Source organism: Hippopotamus amphibius, chromosome 14, assembly GCF_030028045.1.
Source record: "Hippopotamus amphibius kiboko isolate mHipAmp2 chromosome 14, mHipAmp2.hap2, whole genome shotgun sequence".
Taxonomy (NCBI): Eukaryota; Metazoa; Chordata; class Mammalia; order Artiodactyla; family Hippopotamidae; genus Hippopotamus; species Hippopotamus amphibius.
The window spans coordinates 17,214,865-17,239,205 of record NC_080199.1 but is presented as its reverse complement, the minus strand read 5'-3'; the positions used below and the strand labels follow the sequence as shown (position 1 = coordinate 17,239,205).

Genomic DNA, 24,341 nt, shown 5'->3' with positions numbered 1-24,341 from the left:
GGGCCTTGTATTTAGGTGAATGGGCTCTCCCTTTACTTCATTTATTGTTGGCTCTGCTCTAGGAAAAGCTCTTCCCCATCTGTTGATTGCATTTCAGTGTCTCTTTCCAGCCCACAGCAGCCTTTCTTTTTGAAAAGTAGGAAGGTTCCACAAAATGTGGAAACTATCTGACATCTATATTGACCTCCTCTGAGGGGTGCTGGCACCTGGTTGGTCGAGACAGTACACACAGTAGGTTATTTGAAAATGTTTATAATTATAGAAATGGAGTGTCTAATAAGATAATAAGTTCATCTTATTATTTTCAGTTTTGCTGTAGTTTATTATTTTCCCAAGCTCAAAAAATGATCTGAAGTATTCTATACTGAGGTGTGTAATTTTCAATAGTATTTTTTGCTCTGTTTTCCTTAAATTATAACTTTTTAAAAGGTTTCCATAGTTTAAAGTAGGATGTTATGATATCTTGGAGCCAGTTGTTATAAAGAATATATATCTTTCACAGTGACATTATTTATTTTATTGGCTGTGTTGGGTCTTTTTTGCTGTGCGCAGGCTTTCTTTTTAGTTGCGATGAGTGGGGGCTACTCTTTGTTGTGGTGTGCAGGCTCCTCATTGCCACGGATTCTCTTGTTGCAGAGCACAGGCTCTAGGTGCGTGGGCTTCAGTAGTTGCAGCATGTGGGCTCAATAGTTGTGGCACATGGGCTTAGTTGCTCCGCGGCATGTGGGATCTTCCTGGAGCAGGGATCGAACCCCTGTCCCCTGCATTGGCAGGTGGATTCTCAACCACTGTGTCACCTAGGAAGCCCCTGGCAGGCAGGTTTTTAACCACTGTGCCACCAGGTTCTTGTTATACAATTTCTGACTTTGGTTCTTTTTTTCTTTTTCCTTAAAGAGGATACAAATCAATTTTTAAGGGGAAAAAATGACAGTAGAAAAATGGGTAAAACATATGAGCAGGCAAGTTAGAGAAGAGGAAAAAGAGTCAATAGACAGAAGAGAAATGCTTAATCTCACCAATAACAAAGGAATTAAAACCAGAACAGTCATGAAAATTATTTCACATTCATCATATTGCAAAGGTTTGCAAATAAGTGTTGACAAGAATAATGGAGAGATGGGAACTCTTACATACGGTTAGAGAACAATTTGAAAATAATTAAGAATGTAGAATTTCTTCTACCCAGAAATTCCACTGTAGATATATATTTTAAGGAAACTGTCACATACATATGTGCACACACAGACATATAAAAATATTAATTGCAACATGTTTATAATAGCAAAAAAATGGGGAAGAAATTTCCATCAACCAAATGAACAAAAAAATAAACTATAATATATTGAATTAATTCCTATTATACAGCAGTTGAATTAACTGAAGCTACATGTATCAACATCAGTCATTCTCAAAAACATAATGGTGGTTAACAAGAAAGTTGCAGACTGAGCTGCAAAATAATATTTACATAAAATTTGAGAACATGCAAAACAATACGATTGATTGGTTCATTCATGTTATGACAGAATCAAAAGATGCTTGGAAATCAGAAATGCAAAATTCAGGAAAGTGTTCTTCTGGGGAGGAAGAAAGTGAGGTCAGGAGGCTTCAACTGCATCAGAAATGTTTTAATGTTTTTTAAAACCTGAGGTAAACACCACAAAATGTTAAGATTTGATGAAGCTGGGTGACAGATGTTTCTATAATATTCTCTATTGTAGTAAGGATGACTTCAGTCCTGGGAGTTTGAATCAAACGGGAAGCATATACTGAATTCAACAGGGTGTCATTAAATAGCTGTCAAGGGGTGGTCCGAACATAAGAGAGGATCTCTAAAGAATTCAGAGTAAAATCCAGTAGGAAACAGAATTATTGGATGTAACCAGATTGTGAAGCAAAGCAGGTGGGCGGCTGCAGACTTCATATCAAACAGTAGGGGTTAAGTAATGGCATATCTTAAACTCAGAATAGATCAATCCCTTCCAAGGGACACAGACTCAGAGTCCCTGTTTTTTAGTGACTATTAAAACACTGAGTGTGTTGCTGAGTGACTCCAGGAGAATCAGATCTAGTGTCTGGAAAAGGCTCTCTGCCCCATAAGTAACTTTATTCTGCTGATATCTCTTTCCCAATTTGACTGGGGTAATAACTCTCATTTGCTTGTCATGGTAAAATTTTTCTTTCGTGAATCTTTTTAACCCTAGGAAGGTTTAGAATCAAATACAGAGGTAAGTAACTAAATCAAACTGTTACATTAATACTTTTGTGTCACATTCAAAAATAGATTTTAGTACTATTGGAATAATCTGTATGTGTTTGGTATTTACAGTGATTGTTTGGTATTTACAGTGACTGTAGGGTTAGGAGTTTTGGCATAGAGAGAATCTAAAAGATTGCAGGTGTGATTCAGTTTTACAACAATTGCAGCTGAGTAACTGATTTATAGTTTTTGTTTTTTTTTTTTCGGGCACACGGGCTTAGTTGCTCTGCGGCATGTGGGATCTTCCTGGAGCTGGGATCAAACCCATGACCTCTGCATTGGCAGGTGGATTCTTAACTGCTGCACCACCTAGGAAGCCCTGATTTATAGTTTTAAGTTGAAAGGCATAGAGACTTAAACTGGGTTTTTAAACAGCACTGGAATGTTTTTAAAGATTTGCTACATTTATGAGTTTGTTCTATCAGATGACATTGGTTCTTGTTATGCAATATTTCTCCAAAGCAAATATTCATTGAACTGACCTGTACCACGCGATGTTTAATAGTTTCAATTGTCTTTGGCAGTTAAGTTTTTTTTAATCTTATGATTATGATTTTACAAAGATAAATATAAACACCATCTATCTCCATAGTCTGGGGGAAATAACATGCTATGTTGTGTCCTGTTTTTCCTGAGTTTTCATTCACTGCAAAACATTTATGACACTCTCCAAAGACGACATACAGATGGCCAACAGGCACGTGAAAAAATGCTCAACATCAATAATTATTAGAGGAATGCAAATCAAAACCACAGTGAGGTACCACCGTACATTGGTCAGAATGGCTATCATCAAAAATTCTATAAATAATAAATGTTGGAGAGGGTATGGAAAAAAGGGAAGCTTCCTACACTGTTGGTGAGAATGTAAATTGGCACAGCCACTATGGAAAACATTATGTAGGTTACTTAAAAAGCTAAAACTACTGTATAATCCAGCAATTCCACTCAGTGGGTAAATGTCTGGAAAAAAATGAAACCCTAATTTGAAGATACATGTACCCCAATGTTCATAGCAGCACTATTCACAATAGCCAAGATATGGAAACAACCCAAGTGCCCATCAATAGATAATTGGTTTAAGAAGATGTGGTATGTGTATGTATATGTATGTGTGTGTACATACACTGGAATATTACTTTTACTTAGCCATTAAAAAGAATGGAATATTGCCATTTGCAGCAACACACATGGACCTAGACAATACCATACTAAGTGAAGTCAGTCAAAGACAAATGTCATATGATATCGCTTATATGTGGAATCTAAAAAATACAAATGAATCTACACAAAACAGAAACAGACTCACAGACATAGAAAACAAACTTATGATTAGCAAAGGGAAAGGGAGGGAGGGGTGGGAAAAATTTGGAGTATGGAATTGACAAATACAAACTACCATACATAAAATAGAGGAGCAACAAGGATTTACTGTGTAGCACACGGAACTATATTCAGTATCTTGTAATAAGCTACAATGGAAAATAATCTGAAGAAAAAAATATGTAACTGATTCACTTTACTGTACACCTGAATGTAAACAATATTGTAAATCAACTATAGTTCAAGAAAAAAATTTTTTAAGTTGTGACACTGAAGAAAATGCACTTGACTAGTAATTATGGGGTTAGACATGGGAAAGAACCACCACCAAGATAGCTTCAGGTATACTGATGTGTGAGGTGTAGTTTGCCATTGTTTGAATTTATATATATTTTAAACATCTGAACCTTCCAAAATGGTAAAGTGCTGATATGATTTATATATTTAGAGAACCATACTTCCTGCAATAATTTTTTAAAGAAATTTTCCCTTTAATATACCAAGTCCTTTGCAAAACATACTTTGGGAAATTTGACTCAGCTGTAGAGGTTTTTTGTTTTGTTTTTTTTTTAACTTTTCTGTTCAAATCACACAGAAAGAAACAGCTTCCTTTTGAGAGACTTCCTTAACTAATTCTTAAGTAAGAATGGGGGATCTTTCTGTCCTGAGTTGACTACACCATCTTTCTCAGTGAACACTGATTGGAGGGAGCGCTCCCCATCCCCTGGCTATAGATGTTAAGATACACAAGAAGTCCTGAGGACTTGAAAGCTCAATGTCTAAGAGGTTTGTCTAATTCAGTAGAGTTTGTTTAGGAAAATGTCATTCTTCATTCTGTATCCTCAGGTACAACTTAAAGAAGTCATTGAAGATCTTCCTGGTGAAATGGATACTGAGTTAGCAGAATCAGGATCAAATTTAAGTGTTGGACAGAGACAACTGGTGTGCCTTGCCAGGGCTATTCTCAGGAAAAATCAGATATTGATTATTGACAAAGCAACAGCACATGTGGATCCAAGGTATGAAAGCTGAGGTCCATGAAACCTGGAATCTGAATTTTAAATGTGGTAAATGGTAAAATATTTAGTGATGCTGAGAAAATTTCTAAGTGCTCTCTTTGCCCCAGAGATATCTCTTGATAACATTAATTCCAGAAAACACAGAAGAAAGGAAAACATGTTATATGGTATTAAAACTATTAGGCATCCTGAGAGAGCTAGATTCCTAAATTCAGCTCCTGATAGTTTCAAGCAATTTTGAGGGAAGACGATTTTCCACTGTTTTATGAAAAATAGTAAATTTCTAAGTAGACTTTTTATACTTAGTTTTTCAGGAAGAAGATAGTGTCTTAAAGGATTGATTTTTAACAACATAAAAATATCATGTGATATTTTTAAGTCTTAAGTCTGCTTTTCCTGTCTTTACTGAACTAAATTCAACTACTTTGATTTCAGAACTGATGAGTTAATACAAAAAAAAATCCGTGAGAAATTTGCCCAGTGCACTGTGCTGACCATCACACACAGGTTGAGCACTGTTATTGACAGCAACAGGATAATGGTAAGACTCTCACCTGTGGAATTTCAGTTTTTTCCTTTTATCTTCTATTTTTAAGTTTACCCTTCCTTATAGAACTTGATTGGAACTTCCAGTAAGTTAATTTTCTCTTAATTTTTCCCTTCATCCCTGACAATAACTCAAGTACTTAACTATACTTGCAGAATGTGCTGTTGAATAATATATCCAGTAATTCCTTATTTTCATATTAAAAGTTTATTTGAATTGCTGTTTTTCTTTAAGATGGCCAACCATGAAATACTCCAAATTCACAACATGGCTTCATATTTCAGAGTGGTGGAACACAGTCATTTTCACTGTGTCACAGTTCTTTTAGCATTTTTGGATTCCTTAATCAAAACATGCTAATAGCATTTCATTAGATTGCCAGGAGGTTGTTAGGTGAGGTTGCAGAATTTCCCAGCTGTTAGGACATTCACAGTATGTGCAGTCCAAGGGGGAGTCTATGAGGAGAAAGGGCCTAGTGAGAAAGTTTTTCAACAGAAAGGATTTAATAAAGGAAACTTGTTACATAGGAATTAGAGGGCTGGAAAAATGAAACACTGGGGTAATAATTTTAGGAAGCATCCACTGTGCCCCAGGACAGATCTCCAGACCTAAGAACTCAAAGAATAGGTCCTAAGAGCCAGTGCTCAGATTTCCAAGCAGAGGTCACTGCCCAGTTGCTGGTCATATTTGTGAGGGAGCACGATGAGGCTAGTTCTCCATGTGCAAAGAGAAGCTGGGAGCTGCGGTGATGCTGCAGAAGTAGCAGAAACCTGGCAGACCATTTGCTCTGCTTCCCACCTTCAGTCTCCCTCTAGTGTCCCCTACTGGCAGAACCTCACAAACGGCCAGTTGGCTAAAAAGCCTCTGAAATGTGACTTGCAGAGACATAGCCTCTGTATCACAGATAAACTGTAGAAAGAAAGGCAGAGAGAGACTGAGAGTCTGTAGATAAACAACTAGCAAGTCTCTTACACAACAGATCCAGGCATTGCACATGCAGCAGGCTCCAAGCTTTGGACTCTGGATATCAATCTAGTATCTTCCTTCCAGGTTTGATTGGCTCTTTCTTTCTTCGTAATTTAATATTTCCTTCCTTAGCTTTATCTCCTCCCTATCTCCCTCCCTTCCTTTTCTCCTTTCTCTTTGTCTTGCTCAGTTTCAATAAATCTTCGAGTGTGGCTTTATAAAATGGCAAGGAAATCATCCCTCAAAGGAAAAACCTTTGGCAGCAAATAAGCCCAAAGGAATGCAAGTTATTTTCAGGCTAACCCCCAGCCTGTATCAATAACCTGATTTCACGCACCTTATAGATGCTAACTGTTGTCAGGAGACTCCACAGTATCCAATGATGCTGATTAGATGAAATAAATAGATAAAGAAAGCCTGCATAATGCATAAGAGGTAACAAATGGAGTTAACCAGTGATTTTGATCGTCCATACTAAACAGGTACTACTCAGTAATAAATGGCCAGTAATACCCACACTTCCTTATGTCCAATGGTAAAGGAGCTGTCTCTTTTGATTTCTTGGACAGTTTTTGGAATATCACCTCCCAGCCTACTTCACACGCATCGTCAGATGGGATCATCAGTGGGGGCACTGAGTAGATACCAGACTGTCATCACTGAAGCTGTGCCTGTAACCTCACTCCCCCGAGCTGGACGTGTACAGGAGTGAGCTCTTGGGAGGCAGATGACAGAAGTGGGGCATCCCCAGCCAAAGGGATGCTCTAGGCTTCAAGCAGTGTGTCTGGTCATCTGAACTAGAACATCACAGCAGGAAGCAGGCCTTTCCTGCAGACTTTTGTGAGGGGCCAGGAGACATTCCAAGATTGCAGGACAGTGACTCTTAGAATCCAGAGATGTCATTTAGCATGGAACATCCCTCGTCCCTCATTTTATATTCTTGAGTGCTAATTGGAAAAGTAACCTTTTATTTCCACTCTTATCTGTCACTTTGTTGTTCTCATCTCTCAGCACTGTATTTTGCATACTGTCCCCCAAAGCCGCCTCCTTCTACAGTAAGTGAATGATGCTGTGAAATTTACCTATTTCAGGCCTTTTGTCAGGCTTCTCCTCCATCCTGTCCTGCCCCCACCTCTCCCTGCAGCCACCCCGTGATCACTGATGGCTTCCTACCAGTGAAAATGAATCAAATTATCTTGCAGTCAATCCATTTAATTTTTATGTCTAGGACAGCCACCTGGAGTATCTGCAGATACACAGGCCTGAGAAACACATCTCCATTGAGCCTTTGTAACTGACTGACTCATCCAATATAGTGTATTTTTCCTTAACCTGATACAGAGTGACAAGCAATTTGAGGTTGGCATCCCTTGAGAGATCCTGGGGTTGAGGGATTGTAACTTGAAAATGTGTTTTAGTTTATAGTTTAACTTGGTTACAGAAAGCAGGGACACAGCTGGAGGTTAAAGGAAACTTTTAATTATAGGATTAAAGGATGTTAAAATAAAAATTCAAAACTATACCTATTTTTCTGTACATAAAGAAAATTGGCAGTTGCTTTATATTTATTTGTTCCAAAATATCTAGAATATTTGCTCAAACCAGTAAATGTAAAGGTTAGGTTGGTAAAACTCTATCCCTGGCCTTTTTTCAGTCTGTGTCCGTATAAGCTCTTACAGCCCCTGATGTGAGTCACAGCCACACTGCACTCCAGCTCCTTTCAATTCTCCCTCCTCTCTGACTGCCTCTTTTCTTCTTCCTCTTTTCCAACATTTATTAATATTAATGCATATCAAAAGAGTATTAAAGAGGAATTTATTTTACACTTTTAAACTTTTATCTTACAGAAGTTAAAATTTACATTCTAATAAATACATTATAATAAACTATCACAGTTCTATACCCACTCTCCAAAAACTGAAAACTCCCTTTGTAAAATATAATACACATCTATTGTTGCAAGTTGCTAATACTTACAAGGCTCAAAATATTATATTTTGATCAAAATGATCTTTCTGCCACTTACATTGTTAATCCTATTGCTTTTTGAGAGCATTAACTTTTTTCTGGCTTTGCCTTTTTAGATATCGGTCATTTCTGAGAACTATTCATCTCAGTGGCATCAGGTGTTTTAGACAACATGAGAGAAAATGGAAAGATTTGCCATTCATTCCAATTTGAATAAATAAGGTAGAAACCTGGATAAGGACAAATGTTAGTAATACTTTCCTTCCATTAAAAAAATATGAAACCTTTATAGTCAGAGAACTCATTTCCACCAACTCTGAAGTGGTGATTTTTAAAAGTTGTTGCTTTTGCAAGATGTAACTTTCTTCATTGTTTACTTATTTATGTGGTCCTTAGCATGAATGAGACTTACATTTTAAGATTGCTTTTTTTTCTTCCTCAGTGTCAAGAGAAATGGTTATGCTCTATAATGCTATGATTAAGTAAAATTACACATTCAGGGCATCTAAATTGGCATGCCAAATTATAGGATATTTTAATTGCTATGTGGATGTGACAGACTCAATTATTTTTGAACTCTGAGAGAGCTGCCCTTAACAGTGATTTACAGCAGTAAACAAAAAACTAACAAGAAAATGACTTTTATGAGACAATAATGTTTACAATTAAATACGATGGGGTAGAATTAACTGGAATACCTAGATGTGAAAAAAACAACCTGTGTCCTGTTTAGAGTTTCAGCATATTTTCTTGAGATACATTTACTTTAAATATGACCTAAATGAAGAACTAAGTACCACTTAACATCAGAACTGTTTTCCTAGGTATGTCATTTGCACCAATTGTTTCAGACTCTTTCTTCCCTCCGAAACCACTAACCAAAGCCGCTGGTGTGTAGAAAGGCAGCGTTAAGGGCCCCTTCCTCTCCCTTTCAGTTTCCAAGTAGTGGACTTATTAGTGAGCAATAAAATGGCTGAAAGGCAGCTGAAGAAAGAAAAAGAAGCGAGGAAAGATAATTTATGAAAACTGAGACTCAGATCCTTAGCAGTTCAGATTGGGCTGCCCCCATGGGCTGTGCAGGCTGTGATCACTAGAATTTGGAGCTTGATTTCTTACTTGCTTCTTTAGTTGTATTCAGAGAGAAAATTGGATTTCTAGATCTCTTCTGTGCAGAGCAATTACCCTAAAGCTGCTTATGTATCAGCTCTTTTTGCCAAGCTTTCACTCTCAGAATAACAAACTACACCCGAAGCCAACTTTAAGAAACACGTTAACCTCACTGACAAGACTTGGCCCCCTTTGAGCAGGTGACATAATTCAGAAGCATTTACTTTTTTCTCCAGTATTGCTCAGATTCTGTAAACCAACTTGACAATTAATTTGCTCCCAGGCCACTATCATCTGGTTTGTATGACAGCAACCTACTTTTTGTATAAATTGAGTTTGATTTCCTTGAATCAAGAAATTTCCCAACTCTGAATATCTGTATAAATAACATTCAAAGCTCAGTCTGAGAGATAAAAGCACTATGATGACAACCCCAGATGCCCTTGGCAGAATATAAAATGTCTAAGTTATAATATGTTACTGTGAAACATTGTGTGCTAATGGATTTCTTTCTGCTGATTAACAGGTTTTGGATTCAGGAAGGCTGAAAGAATATGATGAGCCTTATGTGCTTCTGCAAAATAGAGAGAGCCTATTTTATAAGATGGTGCAACAACTGGGCAAGGCTAAGGCCACTGCCCTCACTGAAAGAGCAAAACAGGTGAGCCTGCTGCAGGGAGTTGTAATTAAAGTTTGTCTCCAGGGTTCAATCCTCACAATCCCCACCAGGGTCTGGTAACAAGCACTCTGTGCCCTTTTCTATCATAAGCCTCCAGAGACTAAGCTTCGTGAGTGGGTCTTAACAGGTTGCAGGTTGAAGGTGGGTCTGCTGAGAATCTGCAGAAGTGGTGGGGAGGGGATGCTCACATGTGCACGCACGTGTACCTGAGACAGATTTCGGATTGAACTTGGCACACATTTGGACTCTAGTTTCATGTTTTCATGGAGCACAGAACACTCTCATTTTGCAGACCGTTCACATGTCATACTGATTAGTGCTCAGCACATTTGTGATACACATGCTGTCAAGCAACATCCTGGATGTGTTGAGAGCTTGAGAAAAAGAACGTGGAATATTATTGAGTCTAGAAAGATTTACCAGGGAAAGATGTAGGTTACTTCTGTTTTCTAATTTGTAAAGAAAATTCCTACATGATACTGTCACTAATTCTTTGTTGTTCAGAATTAGGTCCAGTTGTCCCCACTATGCTTACTCAACCTTCTAGAAGATAAAATTATCATCACGATAAATCAAGAGTTCACAATACCTTAACTCTATAGTCTGAGTGGTGCTTTTCACAGAGATGTGTGTGAAAGCACTAAACACTGTACATAGTGAGAGAAAGGTGCTCGATGAGTAACATTCAGTTTACATGATATCTTTCTAACAAAGGCAAGGTGGTAGTATGTACAAAAAAATTATCCTCACTCTGGCTGTAGAATTTATAGAAGTTTTAATATAACTGGAGTGCAGATAATTTTTGACTCGCTCCTGTAGTTAGTTGTACAAATGTGGTAAGTGAGGTCTGGTTTAAGGGACTTAGCCATTGTCATGCAGTCCCCTGTAATTCTTTCTGGAACAAGGCTGGAGTGGGATTCATGGAAGGATGGAGGGGGAAAGGAAAATCTGGCATTCTTGCCCCTTGAGATGTGGGGCTTGGGGTGGGATGAGGCTTCCACCTGTATGTGGTGAGGCTTCCCATCGAAACTGTATCTCTGGGCGTTAAATTGTGGGTGCATTTTTCCTTCTTCATGCTTTTCTGCATTTCCCAGATTTTCACTGGGAAAAAATTGAATTGTAAATTGAATAAAATTACTTGTGTAATATTTAAAATATCTCTTAAAGAAAACATCCCAGTATCTAAGTACTTCTATAGAAAGATGTATCTAAAATGTAGTCTAAGTTCCCTCTGTCACTGTTTAATCTCATTCCTCCTCCTTAGAAATGGAGAAATGAGGACCAGTACCTTCACAGGGTAGGAAATTGCCCAGGGTCACAGAGCTAGCTGAAGAGTTGGCAGAGTTGAAGTTCAAACCTAGGTTTAGAGATGATGAAGTCTGTATTCTGAACTTTTCACAACTACTTATATTGTATGTAAATAAAAAGAAGCTGCACTTGGAGCGCTATATTTTTTTTATGCTTGAACTTCACAAAGTACTTTCATTTACTAGAGTGTCTCCCAGTCAGAGCTTCCCTCCTAGGACCTGATAGTCATTTGTGATTCCCTGTATAACTTAGTCACAGAACAGCCAGTGAATCTCCCAATCCCTTTTGTTCTTTTGACCTTAGGCATTTCACATCAAAGAGATGTGTGTCCCCACCTATGTGTCAAAGTCATCATTTAGAAAGTGTGTTATCATTACATATTATCAAGACATTGAGTAATGTGAAATAGATCACAGAAGTTTAGATTGGTCCAGATAACATAACATAGTAAGGTTCAACACTCTCATTTTACTGGTGAGGAAACTAAGGCCCCTTAAAAGGAACGTGGCCCTATTGCATATATAACTAGTGTTACACTAGTTTGCAGGAGACACAGAATTAGAAATCTTTCCTTTCACTAAATGTTTTAAATGTTTTAAATGCAGTGTAACATACATACAAAAGCAGACATGGATCATAGGAAAAAAATCTTGTGATTCCTGTTTCAATAATATTGCACCCAATTCAACAATGTTAATAGTAAATTACATTTGTGTAATCCTTTATAATTTACTTTACATAGCTCTCACATGTATGGTTCACTTAATCCTCACAACAGTCCCTTTTTTTTTTTTTTAATTTATTTATTTTATTTACTTATTGGCTGCATTGGGTCTTTGTTGCTACACACGGGCTTTCTCTAGTTGCTGCGAGTGTGGGCTACTCTTCATTGTGGTGCGCAGGCTCCTCATTGTAGTGGTTTCTCTTGTTGTGGAGCACGGCTCTAGGCGCATGGGCTTCAATAGTTGTGGCACATGGGCTTAGTTGCTCCATGGCATGTGGAATCTTCCCAGGACAGGGCTCGAACCCATGTCCTCTGCATTGGCAGGCAGATTCTTTACCACTGCGCCACCTAGGAAGTCCAATAGTCCTTTTTTATATCACATCATGGATGAGGAGATTGGGTCTAGGGCTCACCCAAGGTCACAGAGCTGGTCCAGGGAACACACAGAGTTAATTGCTGGAGGAGGCTGAGTGCCGCCCTAGGTACTGTGTTCAGTGTTGAGTCTGAGAACATTGCTCCTTTCACGTGGCAGCCAAGGTGGGGCCAGTCACCCAAGTTCACAGGGTGGTAGGATATCACTCTTGGATTTCAGTTCTACCACTGGCTTAGGTCACCTCCATGGAAAGACATGAGATACATATCCTGATTCTCATCATCTTCTTAACATTATTTCTGCATATGCTCAGTCCTGTTAGGAAAATAAACTGTCAGACTGTCAACTTTTTGTTTTTTTTTTCATTTTTAACATTTTAAAAATATTTTAATTTTTAATTATTTTATTTTTATGGCTGCATTGGGTCTTAGTTGAGGCACATGGGATATTTAGTTGCAGTGCACTGGCTCTTTGTTGCAGTGCATGGGCTTTCTCTCTCTAGTTGTGGTGTGCAGGCTCCAGGACATGTGGGCTTCAGTAGTTGCGACACACAGGCTCAACAGTTGTGGCTCACAGGCTGTAGAGCACAGGCTCATAGTTGTGGCACATGGGCTTAGTTGCTCTGCAGTATGTGGGACCTTCCTGGAGCAGGAATTGAACCTGTGTCCCCTGCACTGGCAGGCGGATTTTTTAACCACTGCGCCACCTAGGAAGTCCCCATGTTGATAATTTTTGTGAATATTCTTTGGTCATTTAAAAAAATGGACCATTGTCTCTTTAAGGTACAGGGTTTAATTTTTAATTAGATTGATTTATTAACTTTATCATTTAGGTTTCTTTCTATATTTATTTTGGTCCATTTGATGTGACTTGGATTTACAGAAGTGAATTCGTCTGATATCATACCAAGTTTCACTTTGTAGTTCTTGTCACTTTTGTTTTTATAATTTCGATGCTTTGACTTTTCAGTTCATAGATATTCATGACTTATGTTTTCACTATGAATTATATTTTCTACTATTTTAAAGTGCTTTTCTTTGATTCATTTAATGTTTCTGGCCCTGAATCCAAGCTGATTCAGAAGTGAAATTGAGTCCCCTGTTTTCACTTTGTTTTCATTTGCCTGATATGTCTTTGATTGTCTTTTAACATCAGATTGTTGGTGTGTCTCCTGCAATGGCAAGTAGTTAGGTTTAGCGCTGAGATTTAATCTTAGCCCTTATAGATATGTTTTATCTTAGTTCTGTTATGCTTTCAGCATTTAATGTTCTTTTTTTTTAAACATTTTAATATTTGTAGTCTGTAATTTTTGGTTTTTTTCTATGTGTGTTGCTTTAATTTCTTCTAGGAATACTTTATTTCCTTATTATTGACTCCATATTATAAACATTGACAACATTTTTACCTTTTCTAAGTTCTACCACCAAATTTTAGTCGTTTAGATTTTCTTCTAATGTTTACCTTAAAATCTTTAAAAATAATTAAACCTCTATTATTTTACTTACTTGTACTGAATGATACTTCTTCCATCTCTTAATTGGCTAAAAGTTTGTCCTTTGGTACAGTATTTTTAAAACTTGGGGCTGTTGAGTCCTTAGTGGGGCTGTGAAATCCATTTAGTCAGTCATTACCAGCATGTTTTAAGAAATGAAATAGAAAAGAATGGAATGGATGAAAAATAGCAATGTAGCTTTCCTAGAAATAGTAAATATTTTATGAAAATCCTTTTAGGATAGATGAATATAGAAATAGCAAATCTGTACTGGGGTGTAAAATTAAATGTATTTACTGTTGTGGCTGAAAGTACAAATAAAAGGTTGAAAACAAGGCTCCATACCATCTTAAAGGAGGGTCCACTGGAGTTAGAATCTCTGACTTATTGTAAGTATAGTTAACCCCTGAACAGCACAGCTCTGAACTGCATGGGTCTACTTACATGGAGATTTTTTTTTAATAAATATGTGCTGCAGGGCTACACCATCCACAGATGGTTGAATCTGTGGATACAGAGGGTGACTATCATACACAGATTTTTGACTGTCCAGAGGATCAGTGCCCCAACCCCCACACTGATCAAGGGTCAACTGTATTAAATGTTTACCTACTGCATCTCTAATTTGAAATAACTTGATCTTCTTCCTGGATGCTCAAATGATTTTTTCTCTATTTTGATGGTCATGAGGTTTTCCTAGGATATCATGTACCCTTGGTCTCTAGATTCAAGTCTTTTATTTCTGAGTGTTTATTTGAATTGTATCTTTGAAAGTGTTTTGTTTGATTGGATTCTCCTCTTTAAATATCTTTAATGTATATGATTTTGGTCTTTTGTCTATTTTAAAAAGCTGTTATCTCCTTAATCCATTTTAAATTGTTATTAATTTACAATTATTTGCCTTGCATTCTTAGTCCTACCCTTTATGTCTCATATTTTTTTCATCAGTGACTAATATTCTTTATGCTGCTTTTTAGAATGATCATTTCTTTAATGTTTTTTCTCTTCCATTTCACTTTCAGCCCCTATTAACTCATGTTCCATCATCTTCTATTGCTGTGACATGTTTTCTTCTCCTCTCAGATGTCTGCTGTTCACAGGTTGATCTACTATATTTTCTTTGAATGTATTGCATTATATTTTTTCATCTATCATACGCTTATCTTGTTCCTTTTCTTCATGTTTTTATTTGTGTATTTTACAGATACTACTTTTTATTATTGTTATTGCTACTACTCACCTTTGAACTGTTTTTTCTATGCCATCTATTTGCAGGATAGTTCTGGCTAAAGCGTCATTTCACTAAAGGGAATTCTCTCTGCTTAACAGAGACACTCCTCATGGCCCAGAGAAAATGGGAGAGAAAATTCATTATTCCATTAAGTTAAAAGTGGAAATCCTAACTCTGCAGCACTCTTAACTTTGATAATACACCTGTCAGTATGTATACAAAGTCAGACCTGCTTTAAAGATGAGGAGTTTGAGGGTTACTGGGACTGAACTAGAGCCATGCAGTTCAGTGAGAATGAATGGACAGTCTTGATCCAGAGTTCTATAATATTGAACCATCGAGTGCTGGCCTTTATCCATGCAGGAGAGCTTTTGTTGCTCTGTTGCTTTTAGTAAGATCTAGTTCCATGACGGTGGCTTTATTTACAAGCTGGAGTTTAAATACCAGACTTAGTTTCAACCTACACCGGAGGAACTATAATGAATAAAACCAAGACAAGGAGAGGGCCAAGAAGCCCAATACTCACTGGTCTTGGTCTTCTGTGCTGCTTGCCTGAATTTTTGGCATCGTCTCTTTCGATCTTCCCAACTGTTCGAAGGTAGCATTATTATCCCTCAAATAGAAAATATGAGACAGAAGGGCCTATGTAACTTCTCGAAGTCACAGGATAGGAAGTGCTTGTAAGTAATCTTTTAACAACTTTTCTGCCTACTGGGTTACCATATTCACTGGATTAAATGTGTCTCAACTTTGACTCTGGACTTCTGTAAAGATAAAATCAAAAGATTTACAAAAGGGCCTCCCAGATATTTGGTTTTCATTGTTCAAGCTGGATGATACTGCTACTTTCTGTGGATGACTCACATCTCTGAGCAGCCTCATAATCACACCTAACACTTTGTAGCCATCAATTAGTCCCCGTGAGGTAAGTCCTTGTCTCATTTCACAAATGAGGCAGCCAGCACAGAGAGAGCTTAAGTGATTTTTCCAGGATCAGAAGTGGTCCCAGGAGAGGTGAGGCTGGGCCTCTCCATCCCAGGCTCAGTCCATCCACGAGAACTCTGCTGACAAATGTTTAGTCATCTCAACTCCCTTCATACCCCACCCTGTGAAAAAGATGCCTTCTCTCACTTGTGCTGTCAGCCAGAGTGTGGTCTACACCATGGCAACAGATGAGAGAAAGAAAGGTCAAATCAAGGATTTTATACATATGAAGATCCTTTGCTGTATTCAGTTTCAGGTATTTCAGACCATGAAGCAAAGGCCATTTTGGTTAAAAGTTGCTAAAAAATTTTTCTTCATGAAAAATTATACTGACAAGGGTTATAGAGAAAGGAACCAAGTGATTCTGGGAGGAATGTCAAGCAGTAGAAAACAATGTATTTCCTTTTGTTCTTTTAGCTGTTTTTAGTTTCACCAAGAAAGCACATAAATATATAACCACACAAAATATGGCTAGGTTAATAACATGGAAGAGGGAGATGATATGTAATTAGCTTCCCCCACAAAGGCCTTATTTTTAAATACTTCCATTACAATGGAAATAGCCTCAGATTTCACCCAGTGGGGTCCAAGAATTCTTGGGGCATTTATTTCTCTCCTTAAGTGACATTTTCATATATAGCAATTCATACGCAAGCTGTTTTGGGGGCAGTAGGTATGCAAGCAACAGGAGAATAAGAAAGTACACTTAATATGAAGATAGGTGTCTCAGAGCTTTTCTATTTCATATGTGATGTCCATTATCTCTCTTAACTTTGTTGACAGCATGCACAAAAGTATTTGGACCCAGGATTTATAAAATAGAACTGGAATCATATGTCTAACTGACGCAGCTTATGACGTGAGTCAGCCTCAGATAGGTGGCACATTTTCTGTTTTAAAGACTCAAAACTTTTCACATTCTTCTTTGGAGGAAAAATTATTTTTAAAGTCCTTTTTCACGAAACACATTCAGAGATAAGAGCTCACAAGTCTTGACGTTATTTCATTTTGTTGTGCACATCTGTCAAAGAACCAAGATACGATACAGCTACTAAAAACTGATGATTGTGGAACAGAGAAATTTGACAGCATTTCATTTCCTTTATGGTCTGACTATAGATTTATCAGAAAGCCTATGTTTCTTCCAGTTGAGCTACAAATTAGTAGAATTCAAGAAGTCAAAGGCCTGGCAAAGAACTGTCCTATTATTTGGTATCATTTTCCATTTTAGAGAAGTTGCTTGGTTGAGTCATTGTTAAAGCTTTTGATTCTCTTTTCATTCCTGTGGACCACTATCCATAGATCCCATTTCTATAGGCCCTATAAATGTTTTGCCGAACAAATTAACTGCCAGGATATTTCATACATATGCACAGCATTTCAGTGCTTGTCAATCAGAGTTTATAAAATACAGGGATTACAACCTGCTATTAACATCCAAATCTATTGTGCTCATTTTATGTATGAAAATGAGAAAGCCTCATGCAGATGCTAGATTTCCCAGCCTCTTTGTCACCCAGTTCTTAATTTATCTTCAGGTTTTGAGCCAGTAAAATGATTTTGCTTATCAGTTTAATGTAGTGATAAAGCATATCTATGAATCAGAATGATCAGAACTCAAGTGGATATACTGGTTGAGCCCAGCCCCATTGAGGAGTTTTAATAGCACTACTTCCTCCATAGAATAAATACACCTCCAGTTTTTTAAAATTGTGCCTCCAATAGTGATATGATTTGCGTCACATGAAGAAGTGGACCTAGAAATGTGTTGCCTTAGGAGGTGAACTTTAAAACTTTTAAACATGCTGTTTTTGTCTTTTTCCACTTAGGTGCACTTCAAAAGAAAATAGCCAGATGTTACTCACAGTGACCATGTGGTTATGAACGCTCCCAGTGGACAGCCCCTCAGCCTTAACAATTTTTGAGTCAGCACTGTGATTCTACCATGAGGTCTTGTCTATTCTGAAGACATTTCTCCGGTAGTTTTTGCACTGCAAAACTGTATTGTACTTTTTAAACCAGCAATAAATATTTACACATTACAAGATGTTAGTTTATTTGGATTTTTTGTCTCCAACTTCAGCCAATTTCAGTCTCTTACAAAAGGATTTATTATGTTTGTTTACATGTTGTGCTAATTTTTTTCCTTACCCAAATCGGAGGTGCAGGCCACAAATAAAAGCTGTCTCCCAGGTTTTGTGCCTTAAGAGACTCCAGAGCCATCACACATTTTCTAAGGTAAGAAAAGTTGTCACAGATGATTTTTACTGTTCCCAGAATTACATATTACTTTCCAGTTCTATCAGGGATTCTGTTGAAGACTGTGTGAAGTTGCCATTTTGTGTCGCCATTTCCTTTAACATAACCAGGATCCATTATTCCATCCAAAGGTCTCTGGTTAAAATACTACAGAGAAAACTAATAGGAAAAAAAGAAAAACACACACACACACTGTAGCTTAAGTGACATTATAGGAGAGAGAGTTGTCCCCCCTCCAAAAAAAAAAAAAGACATGGTTAAAATACAGAAGGACAATATTTAATGATATGCTTTAAAAGAGAAGGGAGTCAAAATATGCTTGATCAAAATAGAAGCCCTTCTAGGGGAACTTGGTAAGTACAGATGTGTGAGAAATTGTCTTCTAGATTGAGGATTTTTTTTTACATTTTTTTATTGTGGTCTGACTGAAATGAAATTGTTATATATTACTATCAAAAGAAAACTATTATGTTGAACTATAAATATAAATTTTGCCATATAACCATTTTTAATCATATAATTCAGTGGCACTAATCACATTCACAGTGTTGTGCAACCATCAAACTCTGGTTAATTTTTGATAATTATGTTAGTACTATTCAGTTTGTTATTTCTACAGTCATTTTTGGTAAGTTTTATTCCTCTAGGAGTGGATCTGTTTCCTGTGAGTTTTGAGCTTGACTGGCATAAAGTTATTCACAATACTGTATATGTTTAATCTTCGCACTATCTATAACTGTTCTTCTTTGCTTCTTAATTTTCTTTGAGCCTTCTCTTTTTTTAATGAATAATCTTCCATGACTTTTTCCTATTTTCAAAGAATCAATTTTTTTGCTTGATTGATCCATTGTGGGCTTTTTGCTTTCTAGTTCATCATATTATTCTTTCTTTCCTTCAACTTTTCATTCATTTTGAGATTTTTTTCTCTAAATTTTAAAATAGAAAACATTAATTTTTATTTATTTATTTATTTTGGGGGGGGTACACCAAGTTCAATCATCTGTTTTTATACACATATCCCCGTATTCCCTCCCTTCCTTGACTCCCCCCCCCCCCCGAGTTCCCCCCACCCTCCCCGCCCCAGTCCTCTAAGGCATCTTCCATCCTTGAGTTGGAGAAAACATTAATTTTTAACTTATTTTTCAAATAAATATACATACAGCCTACTTTCTTTCCCTAATATCCACTTTAATAGCCATCTACAAGTTTTGGTGCTTAGGACTGATCAATAAACCATAGTATTATGTATTTTCTAATTTAATTGATAATATCTTTTACCCATGATTTATTTGAGTGTAATGTTCTCTAAATTTCAACTGCTAATGGATTTTTTTCTATTAGACTGAACCATGCAGAATGGCTAATATTCAGCCGTTTAACCTATAAAGTGGCAGTCTCATATGGTTCAACATAATAGTTTTGTTAGTAATATATAACAATTTCATTTTGGTTAGACAACATAAGATTGAGGATTCACACACAAAGTCCTTACTTCCACCACTTTGTATTTTCTTTGGCGATTTAAAAATGTTATGTGTATAACCACTAATTTTCAAATTAAAATCCTCCCCAAGTACTGGGATACTTTTTGATATGTGGTTGGAGTTTAGCGTTGGGATGTTTATTAGGGGTGCTCTTGGGATCAACACTTGTGGAATCAAGAAGGAAAAATAAAGCTGGAACCCTGGCCAGATGACCTTAGCTGACCCAATGGGGGCTCTGGAGTGAAGATGGCACTTCAGGGTTGTCCTGACACGTCCAATGGTCAGGCCTTTATACCTCCATCTGGATGGGTCATTGTATATAGACTGCCCCCAGAGGGGCTGGTGGCTTAAGCTTGCCCACTGGCAGCCCTTCCAGCAGCTGGGCAATGAATCCTTGAAGGAAGGTCTGGACAGCATGTCTCCATGCCCCCCATGGCATGTGTCACAGCTCCAGAGGTAGGTGGTTAGGATGTACTGTGCCGGGAAACTCTTGGTGACTGACGTTTAAGTCCGAATGACTAAGTGATTTGCCTCAATACCGTGTGGTCTAAAAATAGAGGAGGAAGTCCATGTAGGGGAGATATCCTCATTCTCTAGTGTCAGCCCAATTGTCACCTCTTCTAGGAAGCCACCTAAGATCAATCGTCATCCTAGGTAACTCGTATTTCTATAATACCCTGACCACCTCTCCTTTGTTAAACTAAACCATACTTGGTTAGCGTCCTGTTGTCATCATCTTGAAATAGTTTTTAAACAAGGGACCCTGCTTTTTCTATTTGCAATAGGCTCTTTAAAATATACAGCCTGCCCTGACTATGAGTATTCATAGGTGGTCTGTTTTCTCACTAAGCCATAGACTTCTAACGACTTAGAACTGTGTCCTATTCATTTTTTTAGAACATTTATTGAGAGACAATTGACATACAATACATTGCATATATTTAAAGTGTACAATTTGATAATTTTTTTCTAATGTATATATGGCAATCTTAATCTTCCAATTCATCCGCTCCCCAACCTCCCCTCCTCGTGCTTTCCTCACTTGGTGTCCATATGTTTGTTCTCTACATCTGTCTCTATTTCTGCCTTGCAAACCAGTTGATTTGTACCATTTTTTCTATATTCCACATATATGTGTTAATATATGATATTCGTTTTTCTCTTTCTGACTGACTTCACTCTGTATGACAGTCTTTAGGTCCATCCATGTCTCTACAACCTATTCACTTTTTAAAATTACATCTTAGTGTCTGTCACATAAGATGTGCTCAAAAAATGTTTGTGAAATGAATGAATGAATGAACAAGTGATGACTGAGAACAAATCTTCCTTCTAAACTTTAGAATTTTGAAATTTTAAGAGGTAGCCTGGGAGAGTAGAAAGCCCTGGTTTTGAACTCAGTCACACTGATCTGCATGCCAGTTCTTTCTCTGCCACTCGCTAGCAGTGTGGGTGCCCAAAGAATGTACTGTCCAAAGTGGGACACTTGAGTGAAAGGAAAGCAATAACCAGCTAAGGTACCAAGACAATAAACTGGCACCATCCTTGACAAAATGGGCTACTGTCTCCCTGTAGCCATGTAGCCTTAGTTACCTGCTTGGTAAGTGTCTCAACCTCTGAATCTCAGCTTCATCTGGAAAATGAATATAATTCCTGCCCTTGAACAGTTGCTTTGATTGGGATGATGGAGGGCCCAAGAGCGTCCAAGGAAACAAAGGATGGAATCATAGACCTTGGTGATTGTTAATCACCAGAAGAGGAGAGCAAGATAGGTGTGGATGAAGGTAGGTCTGTAGACTACAGGAGGTCCTCGTCTGATGGCATAAACCAAACCGTTCTTCCTTCACACATAGTTAAAATGAAACAAGCACATGGGCAGGAGAACAAGCTCTGGAGTCAGCCTCCCAGGGACAAATACTGGCTCCACTGGGAACTGGCTGGGTTTGGATACAAGTTCTGGTACCTGCTAACTGTGGGCTCTTAAGGTTGGGAAGTACATTATGCTTGTTTGAAAGTTGAGATAGGGATACTATGTTTCTCAGGGCTGCTGCAAAGATTAAATACAACAGTGACACTCTCAGTATGATCTGTGGGCTAGTGCCTGTCCATGAACTGTTTGTAACCAGGTCAGAAACAAGTACAGGAAATTTCAAGAAAGTTAAAAATGTGTAGCCATCTGACACTGCAGTGACATCCACACTCAGGATGGGTGGAATCCTGAACAGGCCAGAGACCAATCTGAGTGTTGCACTTGCAGGGGAAGCTGCACATGGTTGAACTGCACACTAGCCATGTACCTTGGGATCATGATTAGTTTGCAGTACGCTGAAAGTTTAAAATTAAATATAATGGCATCTTAATCCCAGAGTGTTGAGAAGCACTGCTTAGAACAATATTGGATACGCGATTCTCTCTCAACACTATCCTCTTTATTAATTATTACAATGATATTTATGTTTAAAGTTAGACCATATAATAGCCCAGAAATAAACCCATGCACCAATGGTCAATTAATCTATGACAAAGGAGGCAAGAATACATAATGGAGAAAAGATAGTCTCTTTAGCACTGGGAAAACTAGACAGCTACATGTAAAAGAATGAAACTAGAACATTCTCTAACACCATACACAAAAATAAACTCAAAATAGATTGAAGACCTAAATGAAAGACCAGATACTGTAAAACTCTTAGAGGAAAACACAGGCAAGAACACTCTTTGACATAAATTGCAGCAATATCTTTTTGGATCCACCTCCTAATGAAAATAAAAACAAACAAATGGGACCTAATTAACCTTAAAAACTTTTGCAAAGGAAACCATAAAATGAAAAAATCCACAGACTGTGAGAAAATATTTGCAAATGAAGCAACTGACGAGGGATTAAACTCCAAAATACACAATTCTTCAGCTCAGCATCAAAAAGACAACCCAATCAAAAAATGGGCAGATGATCTAAATAGACATTTCTCCAGCGAAGACATAGAGACAGCCAAAAATCACATGAAAAGATGTTCAACATCGCTAATTAGAGAAATACAAATCAAAACCCCAATGAGGTATCGCCCCACACCAGTCAGAATGGCTATCATCAAAAAGTCTACAAACAATAAACGCTGGAGACAATGTGGAGAAAAGGGAACCCTCCTACACTGCTGGTGGGAATGTAAATTGGTCCAACCATTATGGAGCACATTATGGAGGTTCCTTAAAAAACTAAAAATAGAGCTACCACACGATCCAGCAATCCCATTCCTGGGCATCCATTTGGAGAACACTATAATTTGAAAAGATACACGCACCCCAATGTTCAATGCAGCACTATTTACAATAGCCAAGATGGAAGCAAAGTAAATGTCCGTTAACAGAGGAATGGATAAGATTATATATATATATATATACACATAAGCACACACACACACACACTGGAATATTACTAAGCCATAAAAAAAGAATGAAATAATGCCATTTGCAGCAACATGGAGATTATCATACTAAGTGAAGTCAGACAAAGACAAACATGTATCACATGTGAAGTCTAAAAAAATGATACAAATGAACTTATTTACAAAACAAACAGACTTCAAAAACAAACTTATGGTTACTAAAGGGGAAAGGTAGGGGGGGAAGGATAAATTAGGAGTTTGGGATTGACATATACATAGTAGTATATACTGCAGAAAATAGATAACCAACAAGGACCTACTGTATAGCACAGAGAACTCTACTCAATATTCTAAAATAACCTATATGGGAAAAGAATCTGAAAAAGAATGGATAGATGTACATGTATGTATAACTGAATCGCTTTGCTGTACACCTGAAACTAACAACACTGTAAATCAATTATTTTAATAGAAAATAAAAATTAAAAAAATAAAAATTCCAAAAAAAAAAAAAATAGACCATATTGGCTTTCAAAAGGCCCTATTCTACATTAGCAATATATTTAAATGACACTAAAAAGTTAAAAATAAATTCCTGCTCAAGGTTAGAGATTTTTGGTTTTTTGTTTTTTAGTAAGTCTAAAAACAATACTGTGCCTATGTTTACACCCATTCTATCAACAGCATGGTCTTGATGTTGAAGAAGGTACCTGGAAACACATCAGGTCACTTAACCCTTCAGAGAACACAAGGCTCTGTGTGTAAGCTGTTGCTTTTCCTTTAAAAACTGAAAGAATATGGATCAACTGAGCTTTTCCTATTTAAATGTTATGTCCTAAGGAAAATAACCTCATTTTTTTCAAAAACTAAAACAGCAGTGTGTGTTTAAAACCTGAGAGAAATGTATGTTTATTTGAATTTAGAACTAAAAAATAACATTAATAGGAGGAATAACATGCCCCAGCCCTACGAGACCTCCATCTGTACTCCAGACCCATCTAACTTGCCTTGGGGGTCAAATTGGGATTGTACGATTTTTCAAGAACCACCAAGATCAAGACTTAGATACACTAAAAATGTTTTACAGAAAGTTTCCATTGGACGATTCTGACTAAAGTCACTCTTTCCCTCAGCAACCATGCTCATAAAACAAGCAAACTCACAATTATCCATTCTAGTCCAATAAATGGAAGCTAATCCAAAAGCTAATCATATTTAATTTTACATGAAA

The 24,341-nt window shown here is 37.3% G+C and overlaps 1 protein-coding gene across 1 annotated transcript in view; it reads left to right on the top strand.

Annotated features, from left to right (window-relative positions):
* LOC130835938 (ATP-binding cassette sub-family C member 4-like) overlaps positions 1–17,999 on the top strand; it is a 145,440-nt gene extending 127,441 nt beyond the window's left edge. The window contains exons 28-31 of the mRNA XM_057707836.1: positions 4,430–4,602; positions 5,038–5,143; positions 9,717–9,851; positions 17,811–17,999. Coding sequence (XP_057563819.1) covers positions 4,430–4,602; positions 5,038–5,143; positions 9,717–9,851; positions 17,811–17,831 — 435 coding nt within the window. The 3' untranslated portion in view covers positions 17,832–17,999. The remainder of the gene's footprint in view (positions 1–4,429; positions 4,603–5,037; positions 5,144–9,716; positions 9,852–17,810) is intronic.
* Positions 18,000–24,341: the final 6,342 nt, after the last annotated feature.